The 14,578-nt window shown below is 39.2% G+C and overlaps 1 protein-coding gene across 4 annotated transcripts in view; it reads right to left on the bottom strand.

Annotated features, from left to right (window-relative positions):
* mast3b (microtubule associated serine/threonine kinase 3b) overlaps positions 1-14,578 on the bottom strand; it is a 36,584-nt gene that overhangs the window by 11,211 nt on the left and 10,795 nt on the right. For 3 of the 4 annotated variants that reach the window (XM_016665037.1, XM_007541110.2, XM_007541122.2), the window contains 9 exons: positions 12,481-12,569; positions 10,769-10,841; positions 9,120-9,140; positions 8,749-8,827; positions 7,333-7,490; positions 3,559-3,634; positions 3,004-3,213; positions 1,250-1,351; positions 752-884 (listed from right to left, as the gene is read on the bottom strand). In XM_016665037.1, the coding sequence (XP_016520523.1) occupies positions 752-884; positions 1,250-1,351; positions 3,004-3,213; positions 3,559-3,634; positions 7,333-7,490; positions 8,749-8,827; positions 9,120-9,140; positions 10,769-10,841; positions 12,481-12,569 (941 nt within the window). The remainder of the gene's footprint in view (positions 1-751; positions 885-1,249; positions 1,352-3,003; positions 3,214-3,558; positions 3,635-7,332; positions 7,491-8,748; positions 8,828-9,119; positions 9,141-10,768; positions 10,842-12,480; positions 12,570-14,578) is intronic. The other variant, XM_007541115.2, reaches the window with a different exon arrangement.

The following is a 14,578-nucleotide window of genomic DNA, read 5'->3' as shown; positions in this document are numbered from 1 at the left end:
AAAACAACTTTCTTTCAGGAGGCAAAATTCTTTCTTTCACTGTAAATTAACCAACAAAGAGGGGCTTTAATTACTTCAACACAACTGTGATTACATAAGAGCATAAATGCTCACAGTGCTTTAAGCCCATCAATAAAATTAACCACATTAATATGCAAATGTATGCAGCAAGGCACTGCAAGCCATTATCAGATCTTCTATTCCATATGGATGAAGTATGAGGATGAATTCTCCTCTGCATACTGCTGTTAAGTTAATACGTTCAGAGGAGACAAGGTGTTTCATCCTAATTAAGCTAATTATCCATTAAATTAGCACAGATTTTTTTTTTCTATACAAACACGTCTATATCAATGAGTGTTGCATTTCTTAATATCTGAAACTTATTAGCTTTAAGTGTCAGGGAGTTACAGCGATGGCTAAGGGATTATTTAAATGCAAATTTATGCAGCCTTATAATCAGATCATCCTCTCCATATGGAATAGTTGTGGTGTAAGCATGAATTTCTTACCATGTATAAGTGATCATAAAAAGTGTTAAGAGAACCGAAATAAGAGGCTCTGCGGTAACCAACGCTGTTAATGAAGTATCTGTGATTTCCCCATATATATACTGAAATAACATTAGAGATCTCACATGGAAAACCTCATCTACATGGTAGGTAACACAACTGATCCGAAAATGTTGATTTTGTGCTACAAGAATCATGCATGTGAGCCACACTCGGTAAAAAAAACGGCTTTAATTTACCTTCCAGCAGGTCTCGGGTCAGACCCAGCTGGCTGATGATGTACCGTGGGATGTCTGTCTTGATCCCCTGTCCCACTTTGGCGTGACCCTCTGCTGCCTCAAGCAGGTGATAAAACTCTTCTGGGTCAAACTCCTGTCAACAGCATCCAAGAGTAATGAAAGAGGAGAGTTTGAGGCTAGGCTCCTGTCAGTGTGTGTGGCGTGTAACGCACTCAAAGGTCTTAATCAGCAGCTCAAGTCTAGTTTCTGCTGATTTATTACTTCTAATAAAACTCCGTATCCAAATATTTGACAAAACCAAATATTTTTAGATGAGACTAGTGTATTGTTTATAGCGAAGCCCTGTTTTAAGGATCCGATGAATTAATTTAGGGAACTTCTGCAGAAATGAAAGCCAGGATATTTCAGTCATACGTCAAGGGGGGGGGATCCAGAGCTCGATAAGATTTAATAATCTTATTTTCAATTAGGAAGAGCTTTTCTTCTTCCGCAGCTTACCAGGCATTCGAGGAGACGAGCCGGCCGAGAGATTATGATGAGGATCTTCCGCACCAGCTGGGTGATGACGGTCACCTCCTCGCTTTCAGAGCGTTCGAAGGCCTGGGAAAGTGTGGAACAGCAAGAGGAAAATTTTACACATGGTAGCATCAAATAACTTGTCGGTACTCTTTTATGTTTTTACTCAACTTGTTATGCCAAAAATGAAGAGATGCAGTGCTAACTGTAATAAATATAAACTATATTATGAAAAACTAAAAATGTCAAAGTTTCAGACTAAGCCCTCTTTTAGTAATCTGTAAAAAAAACACACACAAACAGACATGTTTTACAAGAGAGGGTAATGTAAACACATAAAGTAGTGTTTACATCACACAAATGGAAAAATATATGTTGCTGAGTAGGTTCCTGATATCACCGTCTGGAAAGTAGGAAAGAGTTTGTTAGTTCTGTCTCAGTTGCTGACTTGGCCAGGCATCCTTGGTTAAAAATATGATTGTTTCAAGATGCCATCATGGTATTTTCAACATTTATAACAAAAAATACATATAACATGATCTAAATGCTTTAACAGAAAACATAAAATGTATTATATTTCATATGTTACAAAGTAATATAACAAATTATTTATTACAGTTGTAGTAGTTATACTACTACTACTGTTGTTGTTGTAGCACTTTTTTTTGCCAGTTAAGCCTATTTAACATAATAAATGGTCTAAAGCAAAAGGAAAATTCAGAATAAAAATCTGCTAAAGTTATTAGCATTTTAAGCCAATGTGCTCATTTCACAAAATTATCTACATTTATCCTGTTCCAGTGTATTTGTTCTTTAGATTAATTGAAGTAGCGTAATCTACTGCAGTCAGCTGACTAAACAACATGAAACTTGTGGCTAGCTAACTGCAGTTTTAAAGCAGCATTAGCTTAATTAGAGTAATGGGTTGATGATTGTTTAGTTTTCACACACCAATCGTAGTCCATGTTTTTCGCAACTGGATGCGGCTAAATCTGTCTTTGTTGTAATCAAAGGGAAAAGAGCAGGAGCTTTCTGTCAGGCAGCTGGGTGGCAGTGTGCAGCAAAGTAAGTCACTCGGACAGACTTCACTGAAAAGACATTAAGCCAGATGTATGATGGAAACCTTGGCTTCTGTTCTACTGCAGCAGAAATAGAGACAGATTTCTTGAATGCTTTTCTTCTCTCCATGTTTCTCTTCAACAAAAAAAAAAGAAAGAAAATGGAAAAAAGCTACAGCTGGGAAACAAATATTAACTCATGTTTGTGGAAGAGAGAATTTGTTCCACTGTATGGGAACAGACTTATCAATTCAGCTGGATGTACAAGTTGGCCAGGCCCTATGCCTGCAACTATGTAAAAACACAGACAGGGAAAGAAGCTGCTACGACCACTGGTATTTTGTCAGCATAACAATATAAGTTACCTTTAAATTACTGGGTTTTACATTTTTTATGTATATTCAATGTTTTTGGATTATGCTTAATTTTCACAAACTCTTCCATGTTGGCTTAAAGTGCCTCCAGCCTTTACACAGGCTTTCAGCTGCCAGATCTATTGTGTGTTCCTCTGCCTATCAGACGATTATTGACTGACCTATGTGACTGTGCATTTCACTCAGGCTCAGTCAATCTGCTCCCAGTACTTTACTGCCAATTATTATTTTTTGCTTAAAACTCCTGCGTAAAATCTGGGAAGCCCATTTCTGACATAATTTCAGCAGCTGCCTGTTTTCTCACCTCATGCAGCAGCTTTTCCAGCTTCTCCTGCAGCTCAGCGAAATAGCGGGAAGTAACCAGGCCTTTCTGAGACTTGTCCAGACAGTCTCTGACCAGCTCGACCAACTGGTGCTGGATGAAGCCCAGCACGCCGTCAGCCAACCGGAGGGAGCTGTCTGGAGAGTAATGGGTGACAATCTCCAACAAGCGCTCCTCCATCTGGGCTGTGGCCTTCAGGCAGGACAAGAACACAAACACACAGTTAAAATAATCAACAGAACAGTAAATATAATTGTCACTCCCTTGGTGGCACCAAATGTCCTTTATTTCCTGTGGGTGGATTCATATGGCTGTATCTCTTTACCCATGATTCATTCAACAAGCTTTTAGCACCTGTTAAGACTTGTAATGCACCAGGACTGAGCAAATGCGTCTTAATCAGTCTTAGAACGGTATGTTTTGAGAAACCCCAGTTGTTTTTGTCTTTTACAGATTAAACATCCCAAATTTAGACTTGCTTAGATGTGTACGTGTGAAGGCAGACGCGCAAAGTGTAAGGTATCTTTTAATACTCACCCTCGGAAAACGTTCTCGGTAAACATGGTTCATCATGACTATCTCGTTATCAAAGGAGACGGTGGATCGCCCGGGACTACAACAAAAACAAACAAAGAAACTAAGGTTAATATCAGGTAGAGATCCTCAAATCCAGGTCTCACGGTCCGGTATCCTCCGACTTTCAGATGTGTCACTAGTTCAAAACACCTGAATCAAATGGCTGAATCATCTTCAGTGTGCAGCCAAGTTCTCCAGTTTGACTAATGACCTATTTCATTGAATCAGGTGTGTTGAAGCAGAGACAGGTCTAAAAGTTGCAGGACATCCGCCCTTTACGACAGGAGTTACAACCCCTGATCTAGGGTGACTGATCAATATTTCATATTTTTAATCAATAAATAATTAAATCACTATGTCTTCTGGACTACAAAGTGATTTGAATGTAGATACTGTTAAGATATTTACATACGGTGTGAAAGAAGTTTTTTTTTTTTTTTCTCACATCTGACTTTAAATTGTAATAAAAGTTTCCCGTTTTAGGTCCATTAGGACAACCAAAGTGATTTCTGTTTGAAAATAATTATTTCTGCCAGAATTTTGTGAGATTTTATCAAACTTCATATTCAGGGGTTTTCATACATTCCCCAGTAATTATAGTTTAGTTTGCTGAAATTGCGCCCCATTCCTCCCGACAGAGCTGCTTTAACAGATGTCTTAAGATGTTGCTTCAGTATTTCCATATCATTACTCATAATGAAATGTTGTGCAGCAAAATACTCACACAACATGATGCTATCATGCCCATATTTCACAGTTGGGGCGGTGGTCTCAGGCTTGCAAACTCACCCCCTTTTTTCCTTAAAATGGCTATTTTGGCCAAATACTTTTAATTTTAGTCAAGTCACAGGACATGTTGCCAAAAATGTAAGACATTTGTTAACATGTGTGTCTACAAACTGTGATCTGGCTTTTGTTGTAATGCCTTCTTCCTTTCAGCCAATGTTACTACAAGACTTGTTTTACTGTGGATAATGAGACTCTTAGCAGCTTCAGACAGCATTTTCACATTGTCAATTTCTTTTGTTCTGAGGTTCGTACATTTCACACCAAAACAAGCTCATCTCTAACACACATAACCCATCTATTTCCTGAATGGTCTGATCCCAGGGAAGGACGACATGGCAGAAAATGTGTGTGTTTTATATCATTCAATGTCACTAAGTATTAATTAGTTTTTTGTTCTACAAAATTGAAATACTGGCGACTGGTCACGTGTTTCCTCTTAAACTGTTGTACTCATCTTCCCCACGCTATTGTTTTTTTTTATTTTTTATTTTCAAGCAATTATGAGGCACGGTGGCAAAACCTGAAACTGCTGTGCAACAGGTTGTTGCTAGCTTACCAATGGGAGAGTGAGTTAGTTGATGCCACCAACCTTGCTTAACTGGCTTTGTGGTTGACAGGAAAAAGCCTTTCCGTTGCCTACATGCCCCAGAGTCCAAGATCGGAGTTCAGTGAAATTACTGAACATTCTGTCAAATGCATTTTTTATTAATATTGATAATATATTATATCGCGACATATATTGTTATTGATTTATTGCCCAGCGCTGTGTGATCCCGAACACTCCTATGCTGTCTCTGTTCTCTTCCTAATATCTTGGCTGATTTTCATTAGATTTTTTTTAATGAAGTCACTGAAGGAAGTAGTGATATGTAATGTGTTGACACAAGATACTGTAAAAGGAGTGGCTCTGTTGAATTAAAAGTAATGGATTAACAGTAATCGTAAACCTAAAAACCATGACATCATCATCTGTAATTTCCCAAATTGTTAAAGTGAAAGTAATCTATAATAATCTGCCCAAACAACAATGATTGTTATATGACATAAAATTATAATGACATATAATTTTATGTCATTATTTTGATTAATTTAAATGACGTGTAACACGAGATGTATAGTCAGAAGAGAAAGGCTGTATCCTTTTATAAGTGAACCTGGTTTCAACTGTCCATAGCACTCAGATCATCACTCTCTCTAGACATAGAAGCAGTCTGCTAACTTCACAGCATCTAAACAAACGCACATAAACTCATTATGGTTGTGACGGACAGGGTTTTCTAGGTCAACTTCAAGGCGCATGTGATTTCATTCTATCGAGAGTGAAGCCAGAATTTTAATTTGACAAAACCTAAGCTGGAAAAGCTGCACTTATGGTGGATTTCGCTGTCAGGCTTGAATGTTTCTATATAAAACATATCTTTACCAGCAGCCGAGGCTTCTCTCAGCCAAGCTGAGTGAGTCATCAACACCAATCAATTAGTCATGTACTGCAACACCACTTCAGCATTTAAGCCAATGAGATAAGCATATTTGAACTGCAAATACTTGCTTGATGGAGCTTCAAACAGAACAGATGGAGGGAAAACCTATCACATGCAAACAGGCTCCCTGGGCCATTCCTTTATTTATTTATTTATTTATTTTTATCATGAAAAGACAGCTCTGTTGCTCTGGATGGCTGCTGCCGAACACACACACTGCTGCATCTCTCGGATCAAGACCTCCAATCACCTCTCTTTTCCCGAAAACCAACCCACCCTCGATTACAGTTCGGCAGCTTCATCAAGGAGGCGCTCCGTTAGCTAGCACGCCCACGTACTGCACACCATGGTGCCAGAACATGGAGCACTCAGGCAGCGCGCAAACAGCACAGAGCAGAGCCAACAGACAAAAGTTGTCAAGATCACACTGGCCTGCAGTCAGACCTCCACCTGCCTGCCTACTAACAGGAACGTGCCGGCATTAGGAGGTGAGAAGAGGCGCTAAAAGCTGCGCTTGTCCAGTTCATCGTGACATCTGGTAGTCTGAGAGCTAGTTGGAAACCTGCAAATCTCTGCCTGAAATTAATCTGAAATATTTTCTTGCATAACAAGCGCGAGTTAATCCCGTTAGAGGGATTACTGTTTTTAATCTGCATAAAATATCAATCCAATATCTTCATCTGCACAAAAGAGATCATAATGAGGGCTCACACAGAGCGGTGCAACAAATGAACACTTATGTAACTCAAAGTTAACCAAAAGTAATTAAAGTATGCAAAGTGTTTTGTTGCACTTTTTTTTACTTTCCATCCAGAAAAACGAGCAGCTAAAACTTTCTCTTCAAAATATACACTGAGGGTTCTTACTCATTTTCTATAGTCATATTTCCAGATTTTCCAGACTAATTTCCTGAATCCTCAGTCATTTTAAAGAGATTTATAAAAGTATAAACACAAAGATTCATTACAGATTGTTGCCAGGTTTAAAACAAGGATCCTGCAAAAATATGATGGATAAAAAAAACATGTTTTTCTGTCATTTATTTATTCCAGACACATTCTAAAGATCAAAAAAAAAGTTTTAAGGCAGGAAGTGATGTCACATTGCTATTACTTATATTACTGTTTCTGTAAGTACCAATACTATTTGGTGCCCCGATTGCAGTTTTCTGGCCGATTACCAATCTTTAAAAATGCTGATTTAGATTTTGACCGATCTTGATTTTTTTCTGAAAAGTTGCTGAATACAGCTACAAAGACTCTAATTTGGCATCAGTGGAATGACTGTTGATAACCTTGCATGTGCAGACGTGACCTGGCAGAGGAAAAGGGGGGCAGTGGCTTATGAAATCGGTTTCTTGTGCCGATCACAGATCTCTCAAAATTAAGGAAACATGGGGTGTTGATTTACTGGATAGCTCCTAACAAATACAGACAGTAAGCACATATTTTTTAGGATTATCTACCTGAGGCTCCTTGACCGAGGTCGTATGACCGGTGAGGGCCGTCCGTCCTCATCAGTAATGCTGTCTGTGCTGCGGAAGTGCTTGAAAAGGAAGTGGAGCTCATCTTGGGTTGGCTGGTAAGGAAGTTGATGAAGGCGCTCCTGGGAGGATGAGGATGACTACACACAGACAAAATTAGATCATTATTCTTATTAGATCATTCTACTAATCCTAACCGTTTTGCTTACATTTACTTTCACATTTCGTTTTTGTCAGGCTATTAAAGCGCTGAAGCTAGAAGCAACTGTGATAAACTTCTGAAACAAAAATTATTCAAATAAAAGAAGAGGCTACGACTCAGCAGAAGAGCTAGGGGATGGCAATGGAAAAACATACACAGGAAGCAACACATAGCAGTTCATATCAGCACTAATACAAAGGAAAACTGTCTCAAACCGAATGAGTCATGTTGCAAAGAGGGCAATTATGATTCAAGCCGAACTATTTCGACGAGTTCTTTGTGCAGAAATTTGACAGTGTCAACATCACAAATTCATCAAATCATGTTTCCTTTTCGTCTTGGAAGCCAATGTTACTTGTTAGGCCCTGCCTTTTAGGGGCATGATTCTGAGAAAGAAGGATGAGCTAATAATCCAGAAAACCACAAACATGATCTGACAGGTTGGACTTCCTTCCCTCTGTCTCCAACTCAGGGCGTCTGTGGAGGTTTTCTGATGGGTCTCGAACTCAAAAAAATGAGGAGTAAGGACTGAAGTATTTGTCGGAAGCAGGCAGGAAATTAAACGCTTCTGCTAATTTTGGAAGGAGGGTAAACAATAACGAAAGCAACCAAACCACTTCTTTTTTAAATATTATATCTGAAAAGGCCAATGAAGACCTTTGAAAAGATCACTGGTTCTCATTGACCTTTGGGCCTACACTGTCTGACCCTGACTAATTAACTACCTCATTAAATTCAACACATCTACTCTGATTACAGATCCTCCTCTCCTCTCATCAAACTTGCCATCTGAAAGTTTCCACCATCACCAGACATTTTGAGATTTCTTTTCAAAAATTCGTCTTTCAGCAAAAAAGACTTCTGCACGCTGGTATTGTCGCAAATATAAAAGGTTTTCATGAAAAGCCATCAGAAATATAATCTTTTAACACAGACTCTTTTCTTACACCCCTCCCTTATTAACATCCAGACTGCGTGTTCTCCTTCTGATGTAGAGTTTCTAAAACTGCGAGAGTGACTCATTGAAGCAGACGACGCAGATAAACAATTAGCGGTTTGTCATCTTGGGCTTGGCATTTTCTGGCCCTCATTGCACAAACGAAATGTGCTACTTGGGCTGACAGAAGTGTGAAAAATGCTTTGGCTGCCTTGTGTCAAGCAGCGAGGATGTTGTCGCGTTTCTGGGGGTCACTTACCGAGACGGTGGAGCTCGGCGGATTGGTTCCATAGCCGGATGAAGGGAGGGAAGCCAGAGACCATCGTCGGCCCTCAGCTCTGAGACACACGAGCAGAAGCGTGTTATGTAAGCCTCGGCAGCAAACACATTAGTTAGTTAGATGTGAGGGTCCCTATATGAGAGGCAATCCTGTTACTATAAGAGCATAAAATTATTGCTCATATTCACATAGAAGGCTTCTTCTTATTTTATTTTATTTTTTTTATTTACAGCATCCCTGTCTTATCTGGCCTGAGGCAATGCTTTAGAAATTGAAGCTTTACGTCAGAAGGAACATTTTGTGAAAAACAAACAGAAAAGTAAGAAGTGAAGAATTCAAAAAGAAGCTACCTTTCAGCACGAGCCAAATGACTGAGATCAGGACAGCAAAGGGGGGGAAGAGAAAAGCAAAGACAGAGAATCTGTAAGTTTCAGGATTCTTGCACAAGCGATCCTGTGACCTCTGGCATTCAGCTGAGGGATTAGTACTGACAACACTGCCTTCCTTGCCAGTTTTCATTTGTCCAGATACAAAGAGTTAGACGACACAGAAATTAATTTCAGAGTATTTCTTTTTACGTAACAGAAAACACCGAAGTCTTGAGCTGTGCAAGTTTGAAGTTTCTATAAATGTTTTTTTTTTTTAAGAGTGAAAGCATGACATCTCAGAGGTGACAAGCACACTAAACAACACCTTTTAAAGCATAAGAACAGACACATTTATATGTGCAAACACATTTATATGTGTTTGCACACACTTGTGATACCTTAAAAAATAGGATTATGTCTGTTTTATTACATAGTTAGTTACTGAAATACTTGTGCAGACTGAAATCTCCCAAGTTATTATATAATATTTCTAAGGCTAAAATGTTTAAAATTAAATATTCATCCATTAGCTTTCATCTCTGGTAAGATTTTCGCTTAAATCAGCAAAAATTGTCTCTAAGCAGAGGGTTAGAGGGGAAGCACCTAAAACGCTCATCAGTTTTTAATGACTGTTCTCGAGTTTCTCCGAGGTGCAGCCGTACTCGAAGGGCTCACACGCCTGCAGCAAGACAAGCGTGTTGTCAAGGGAACCCGATTGAATGATGTGCGAGTGGGCTTCAGGGGCTAGCCTCGGTATGTTTGCTCTCCTCCTGCTGAGGGGGAGTCAGCTGTAAGAAGACCTGGCAGAGGAAGAGGAGGGAAGGTGTGAGGGCTCTGGGCTGAGTCAGCCTCCATCACCGTACTGCTGCTTCTCCTTCCTTTCCTCTTCCTCTGTCCTCTTGCTCTAGAGGGGGTTCCCTGGAAACCCCTCTACAGCGATATCAAGAATAAAATTTAGCTTTTTTTTTTTTAACTTTTGTATATGCGTTTAGTTCATTTTGATTGTCAAGTTACAACAAGCTACAAAAACTTTACCTACTTTTAGTTCATCTTGGTGATCCCTTGCATAGAAACATATTACAGTCCAAAAACCACAAACTACAAAGTAAATTGAAACGAGATGCTTGCAAAGATTGTATAAAAAGACACACAACACTCAGCTGTGGGAAAACCAATCATTTTTCGAAACCTGTCTTGATGAAATTAAAATGTGTTAGATTTGGAGGGAAACGAGGGAAACTCTCATGCCAGAGAACAGCATCTCAACTCAGAAGTACGGGGGTGGATGCATCATGTTGCCTGGGGGAGTGGGGGGGTTGTGCAGAAAAGACTGGTGCACTGCACGAAATATACATTACATGAATAAATAGAAATAATTTTGGTGAATGTAACTGATCTAAAACATGAAAAGTTTAGCTTAATTTGATCTCAGACAGTGAGAGAAAAAAAAAGGTATGTAGGTAAACATCAGACTTCAGTAATGTGTGTAATAAAGAGAAATACAATTTAAATCAGAATGCTAAATACAGGTGTATTAAAAGCAACTACGTTAATCAAAAACTATCGAAGCAACCAAACATAGATGTAGCCCAACAGGAAGAACAAGCTTTCACCAGATCGGGTTGGCATACCTCCGGGCAAATGGAAAGTTGAGGCAGGCACTGGTCGACACATTTCGAGGGCTGTCTAGAGGGCTGCTCACAGCTAAACAAGGAAACTCAATGTCATTAGCAGAACAATTCACAGCTGTAAAAACAGACACATGGCAATAGCACAAGCAAACTGTCTCGGGTCTATTTGCAATGGGCAATGTCCCAAAAATAGTGACGTCATGTCTGGAACCTTTAAAAAGGGAAACATAAGTCAATAATGCCGAAGATCAAACATCAGAGCTCGGCATTACTTTTCCAAACATTACGCCACCGATCTGCAAACAGTAAAACCAGGGGAAAATCCTCAGTCTGCATTGTTTTTGCTGGAATCTGGGGATGCGGGTTCACTAGAGACTGTGTTTGTTTACATCCAGCCTGTAGAGTGCCCAATTAGGGCTTGATTTTATTCTGTGATTAGATACTCCTTAGCATGATTGAGTTCAAAAGGGAACGCATCTGCATATTGCCGCTATGAAGAGCTCTTGAGCAAAACTGTTCTCACAGAGCACAGCTGCCTGATGGTGTTAAGGGGCTTTGCGCTGTGTGCACTGCTGTTCGAAAAACCAGGAAGATAACACCCAAATATTTAGAAATGTGAAACTGAGGAAGGAGTTGAGTCATCCCTCACTTCTTTATATTTTTTGCTTGCAAAAAGCCTGATTTCTTTGTCTTTTGTAAGTGATTTGTTACAGAACTTCTCCAGGGTCCATGATGTTTTTGCTTAAGGTTTACAAAATACTATTTTTGCTGTTGGTATATTTGAGGGATTTTGGGCCTGTTTTCTTCTCAATATGAATAACAATGACGCTTATTTTCCCTATTTGTGCTTAAACAATTCATGTTTTAATAACCCCTTGACTGTCATAACGACACAGGTGTCTTCATGGATCCATTGACTTGTAAGCATTTTGCGGGTGACGGTTAAGGGATTAGAAAGCAAAGCAAACATTCATCTGATAATTGCTCTAACAAAGTCTACAAACATTTTGATGACGAACACTTTCAGGACAAACTGCTGGTTTGAAGTTCTGCACTGTGTTTTATGTTTACATTCGGCCCTCTGTACATGAAGAGTTATTTTATGCTCCAACATAAAATAACTGGTCATGCTGAAACATAAGACAAACACCAGCATGTTAGGGATTCCAGTTTTAAACCTCTCCTCAATTTCCTGCTCTAAAGACTGTTTCCTCATCTGGAGTTGTTCCAGCTCTGTGACGCAGGACGACGTCTTGAACCAGCTTATAAGTTGTGGCTCATCATTGTCAACTTGGCCCGCCTCATTTAAATCCACTGTATTAGCACTAGACAACTCCATGCAGATGACTAACTATTTCCTTCCCTATTTTACATTGTTTTTCTTGTGTGATTGTACTTGTGTTATTTCGTAATCTGAATTACTAATTTAGGTTTACGTTATGCCAAATTTAGGTGAAGAAAAAAATGAGGTCACGACTGCTTGTCCTCCAAGGTTTCGCCAGTATATTTCTTAACGTAGCTGGCTTGTGATGATGATTCTTTTAAGAACTTTCGTCAGCTGTAATCAAACCAGCTACATACGCAAATTACTGTGGCACTTGAATTTAAAGTTGATCACAAGAACCAGCTTTCAAAGCTTTTCAACCAGGATTAATGCCCGTCATCGCTTAAGCTTTGCGACAGAAAGGAACCGTCGTCAAAACAATCATTACCTGTGTGGAGTGAGAGCGGGGACAGAGGCCGTGACAGCGTGGGTGAAGGCGTCCCGACGCCGAGACTCTTCCTGTTGCTGCTGCGACAGCTGAAGCGCAAACAGAGGAAGACACAGTCAACACACGTCGCTTATCTGCATCTCTCCAAACAATTCACATGGAAATGATTCTGTGCGAGTTTGCATACTGAGCAGCAGAGGCAGAACAGGGAAAAGAAGAATGGAAGAAATCAAGTCTAACCACCTGATTTAATTGCAGTTCTCAAATGCACACGGTAAGCAGCATGAGGACTTGGAAAAATAAAGTAGGCCGAATCAATTTGAAGCAGGAACGACTGGTAATCTATGCGAATGAAATCATTTTATTCATCCCTCTGGTCCCTGCATTTGCAAAGCAGGGGCTATGCGAACAGTGTACTCTCGTCTTGCTCTCAGAGAGCTGATAACTGGGTTTTACTTTCTTGCAATGACAATTGAAGTATTTTATTTGAATCCCCACCCAAGATAGTATCAGTCAGGAGAGAAACAACCCCAGTGTATTCACCGAAACCAAGCGTAATTGCAGTGGCTCTGGCTGTGTTCATCTGCAATCGTGCATTTGACTAAATGCAGTGCTTCAGGTTGTCTTTATGTACAGGAGTCAAACTGTGTGTGTGTTTGCAGAGCAGCAGCTTGTAGACATAAAAGCTCTGAGACGGCATCAGTTGGCAGATTAAAAGACACTTGACCTCTAAAGTAGTAGACTATTATCCTCTAAGCACCGACTGTTGTGGAGAACTGAATGACACAAAAACATACCTGTTTGTGTGTAAATCGTACCATATAGTACGTTTGTACCTTTCATACAATATGGTTTTTAAGTATAAAAACCACCATTTGAATTTGAGTTTATCTCAAAGTCACTCAGACATACAATAAGCAAATGAGATATACTGGAGAATGACATTTTTTTTTCTTTCTGTTTGATCAATAAAACTATGTTTGACAGCTTGAAGAGGTGAAAAAAAGACTAAAGAAAAGCCTCAGAAAATCTATACAATCCACAGCTGAAGCAGCAGACACATTATGTGTTTACATATTTCAGAAATGTAGTCACAGAGAGACAACTAGAAGAGACTACAAGATGACATCAGCGTTCCTCTTAGCCTTTAACCTAAATAGGAAGGCGCCATGTAAGGAAAACATGCGACGTATGGTACACTGCAAAAACAGATATTCTTCTCCTTTATGTTCATAGCAAACACAGACTTCCAATAATGAGTAGTCAGTCCAGCAACTATTAAAACAATAAAATAAAATCCAATATCAATATCCATATCAACAATACATTTTAGAAAAAAGTTTCTTCTGACCATCATCTGGTTTGGCAACAACAATTAAAAAAAAAGAAAAAAGAAAAAGTTAGTTGTAGTTCCTGCATAACCTGACCATCTGCTTACTTTCAAAACTTTTGTTTCTGCAGTATTAAACAATAACCATTACCAAATACATTATAGGTTTTAAGAGCCTGAATGCATAAAAAAAAAGTTCAACTTATTAGACTCCAGGCAATACTTTGTTGTGTGTGGTAAAGATACATTTCTGATATATTTGCACCGATTACAATATACCGCCAGTAGTAATTGTCCACACATGGTGCTGTTTAAACCTTTAAAATAAATAAAGGTTATTAGTAGAGGTGGATATGTGCAATCACAATTTCCAGACATAAAATATAGCTGTTAAAACATTTTTCTTTTTAAGATCTGAATCAGTTTGTGAAATTTTGTCAACTTGTGAAGGTTTCAGAGAGGTTTAGATCTGTTTCATGTGCTGAGTGAAGGCTGAAGAACAGACATTTGTCTCATTGCTCAGAGGCAAAAGGCCTCTGACCTGTCCTGGTGAGCACAGGCAGACCTTTGTGTACCAAAACGGTTGACCAGGGAGTTTTACAAACTGGTGACCAGCCAAACAGATAGACCGTATCTTTCTGAAGACCGAAAATATCCAGCTAAGCTAATTTACTTAGCATTAGTTGTTACGTACTACAGCCATCTGGTTTTTTTAGTTTTTACTGGAATGCTAACAGACATCATTTTAATTCCAAAGTTGGATCATCT

The sequence above is a fragment of the Poecilia formosa genome, unplaced genomic scaffold (assembly GCF_000485575.1).
Source record: "Poecilia formosa unplaced genomic scaffold, Poecilia_formosa-5.1.2 Scaffold10, whole genome shotgun sequence".
Classification (NCBI taxonomy): domain Eukaryota; kingdom Metazoa; phylum Chordata; class Actinopteri; order Cyprinodontiformes; family Poeciliidae; genus Poecilia; species Poecilia formosa.
This window is presented reverse-complemented; position numbering and strand designations above follow the sequence as displayed.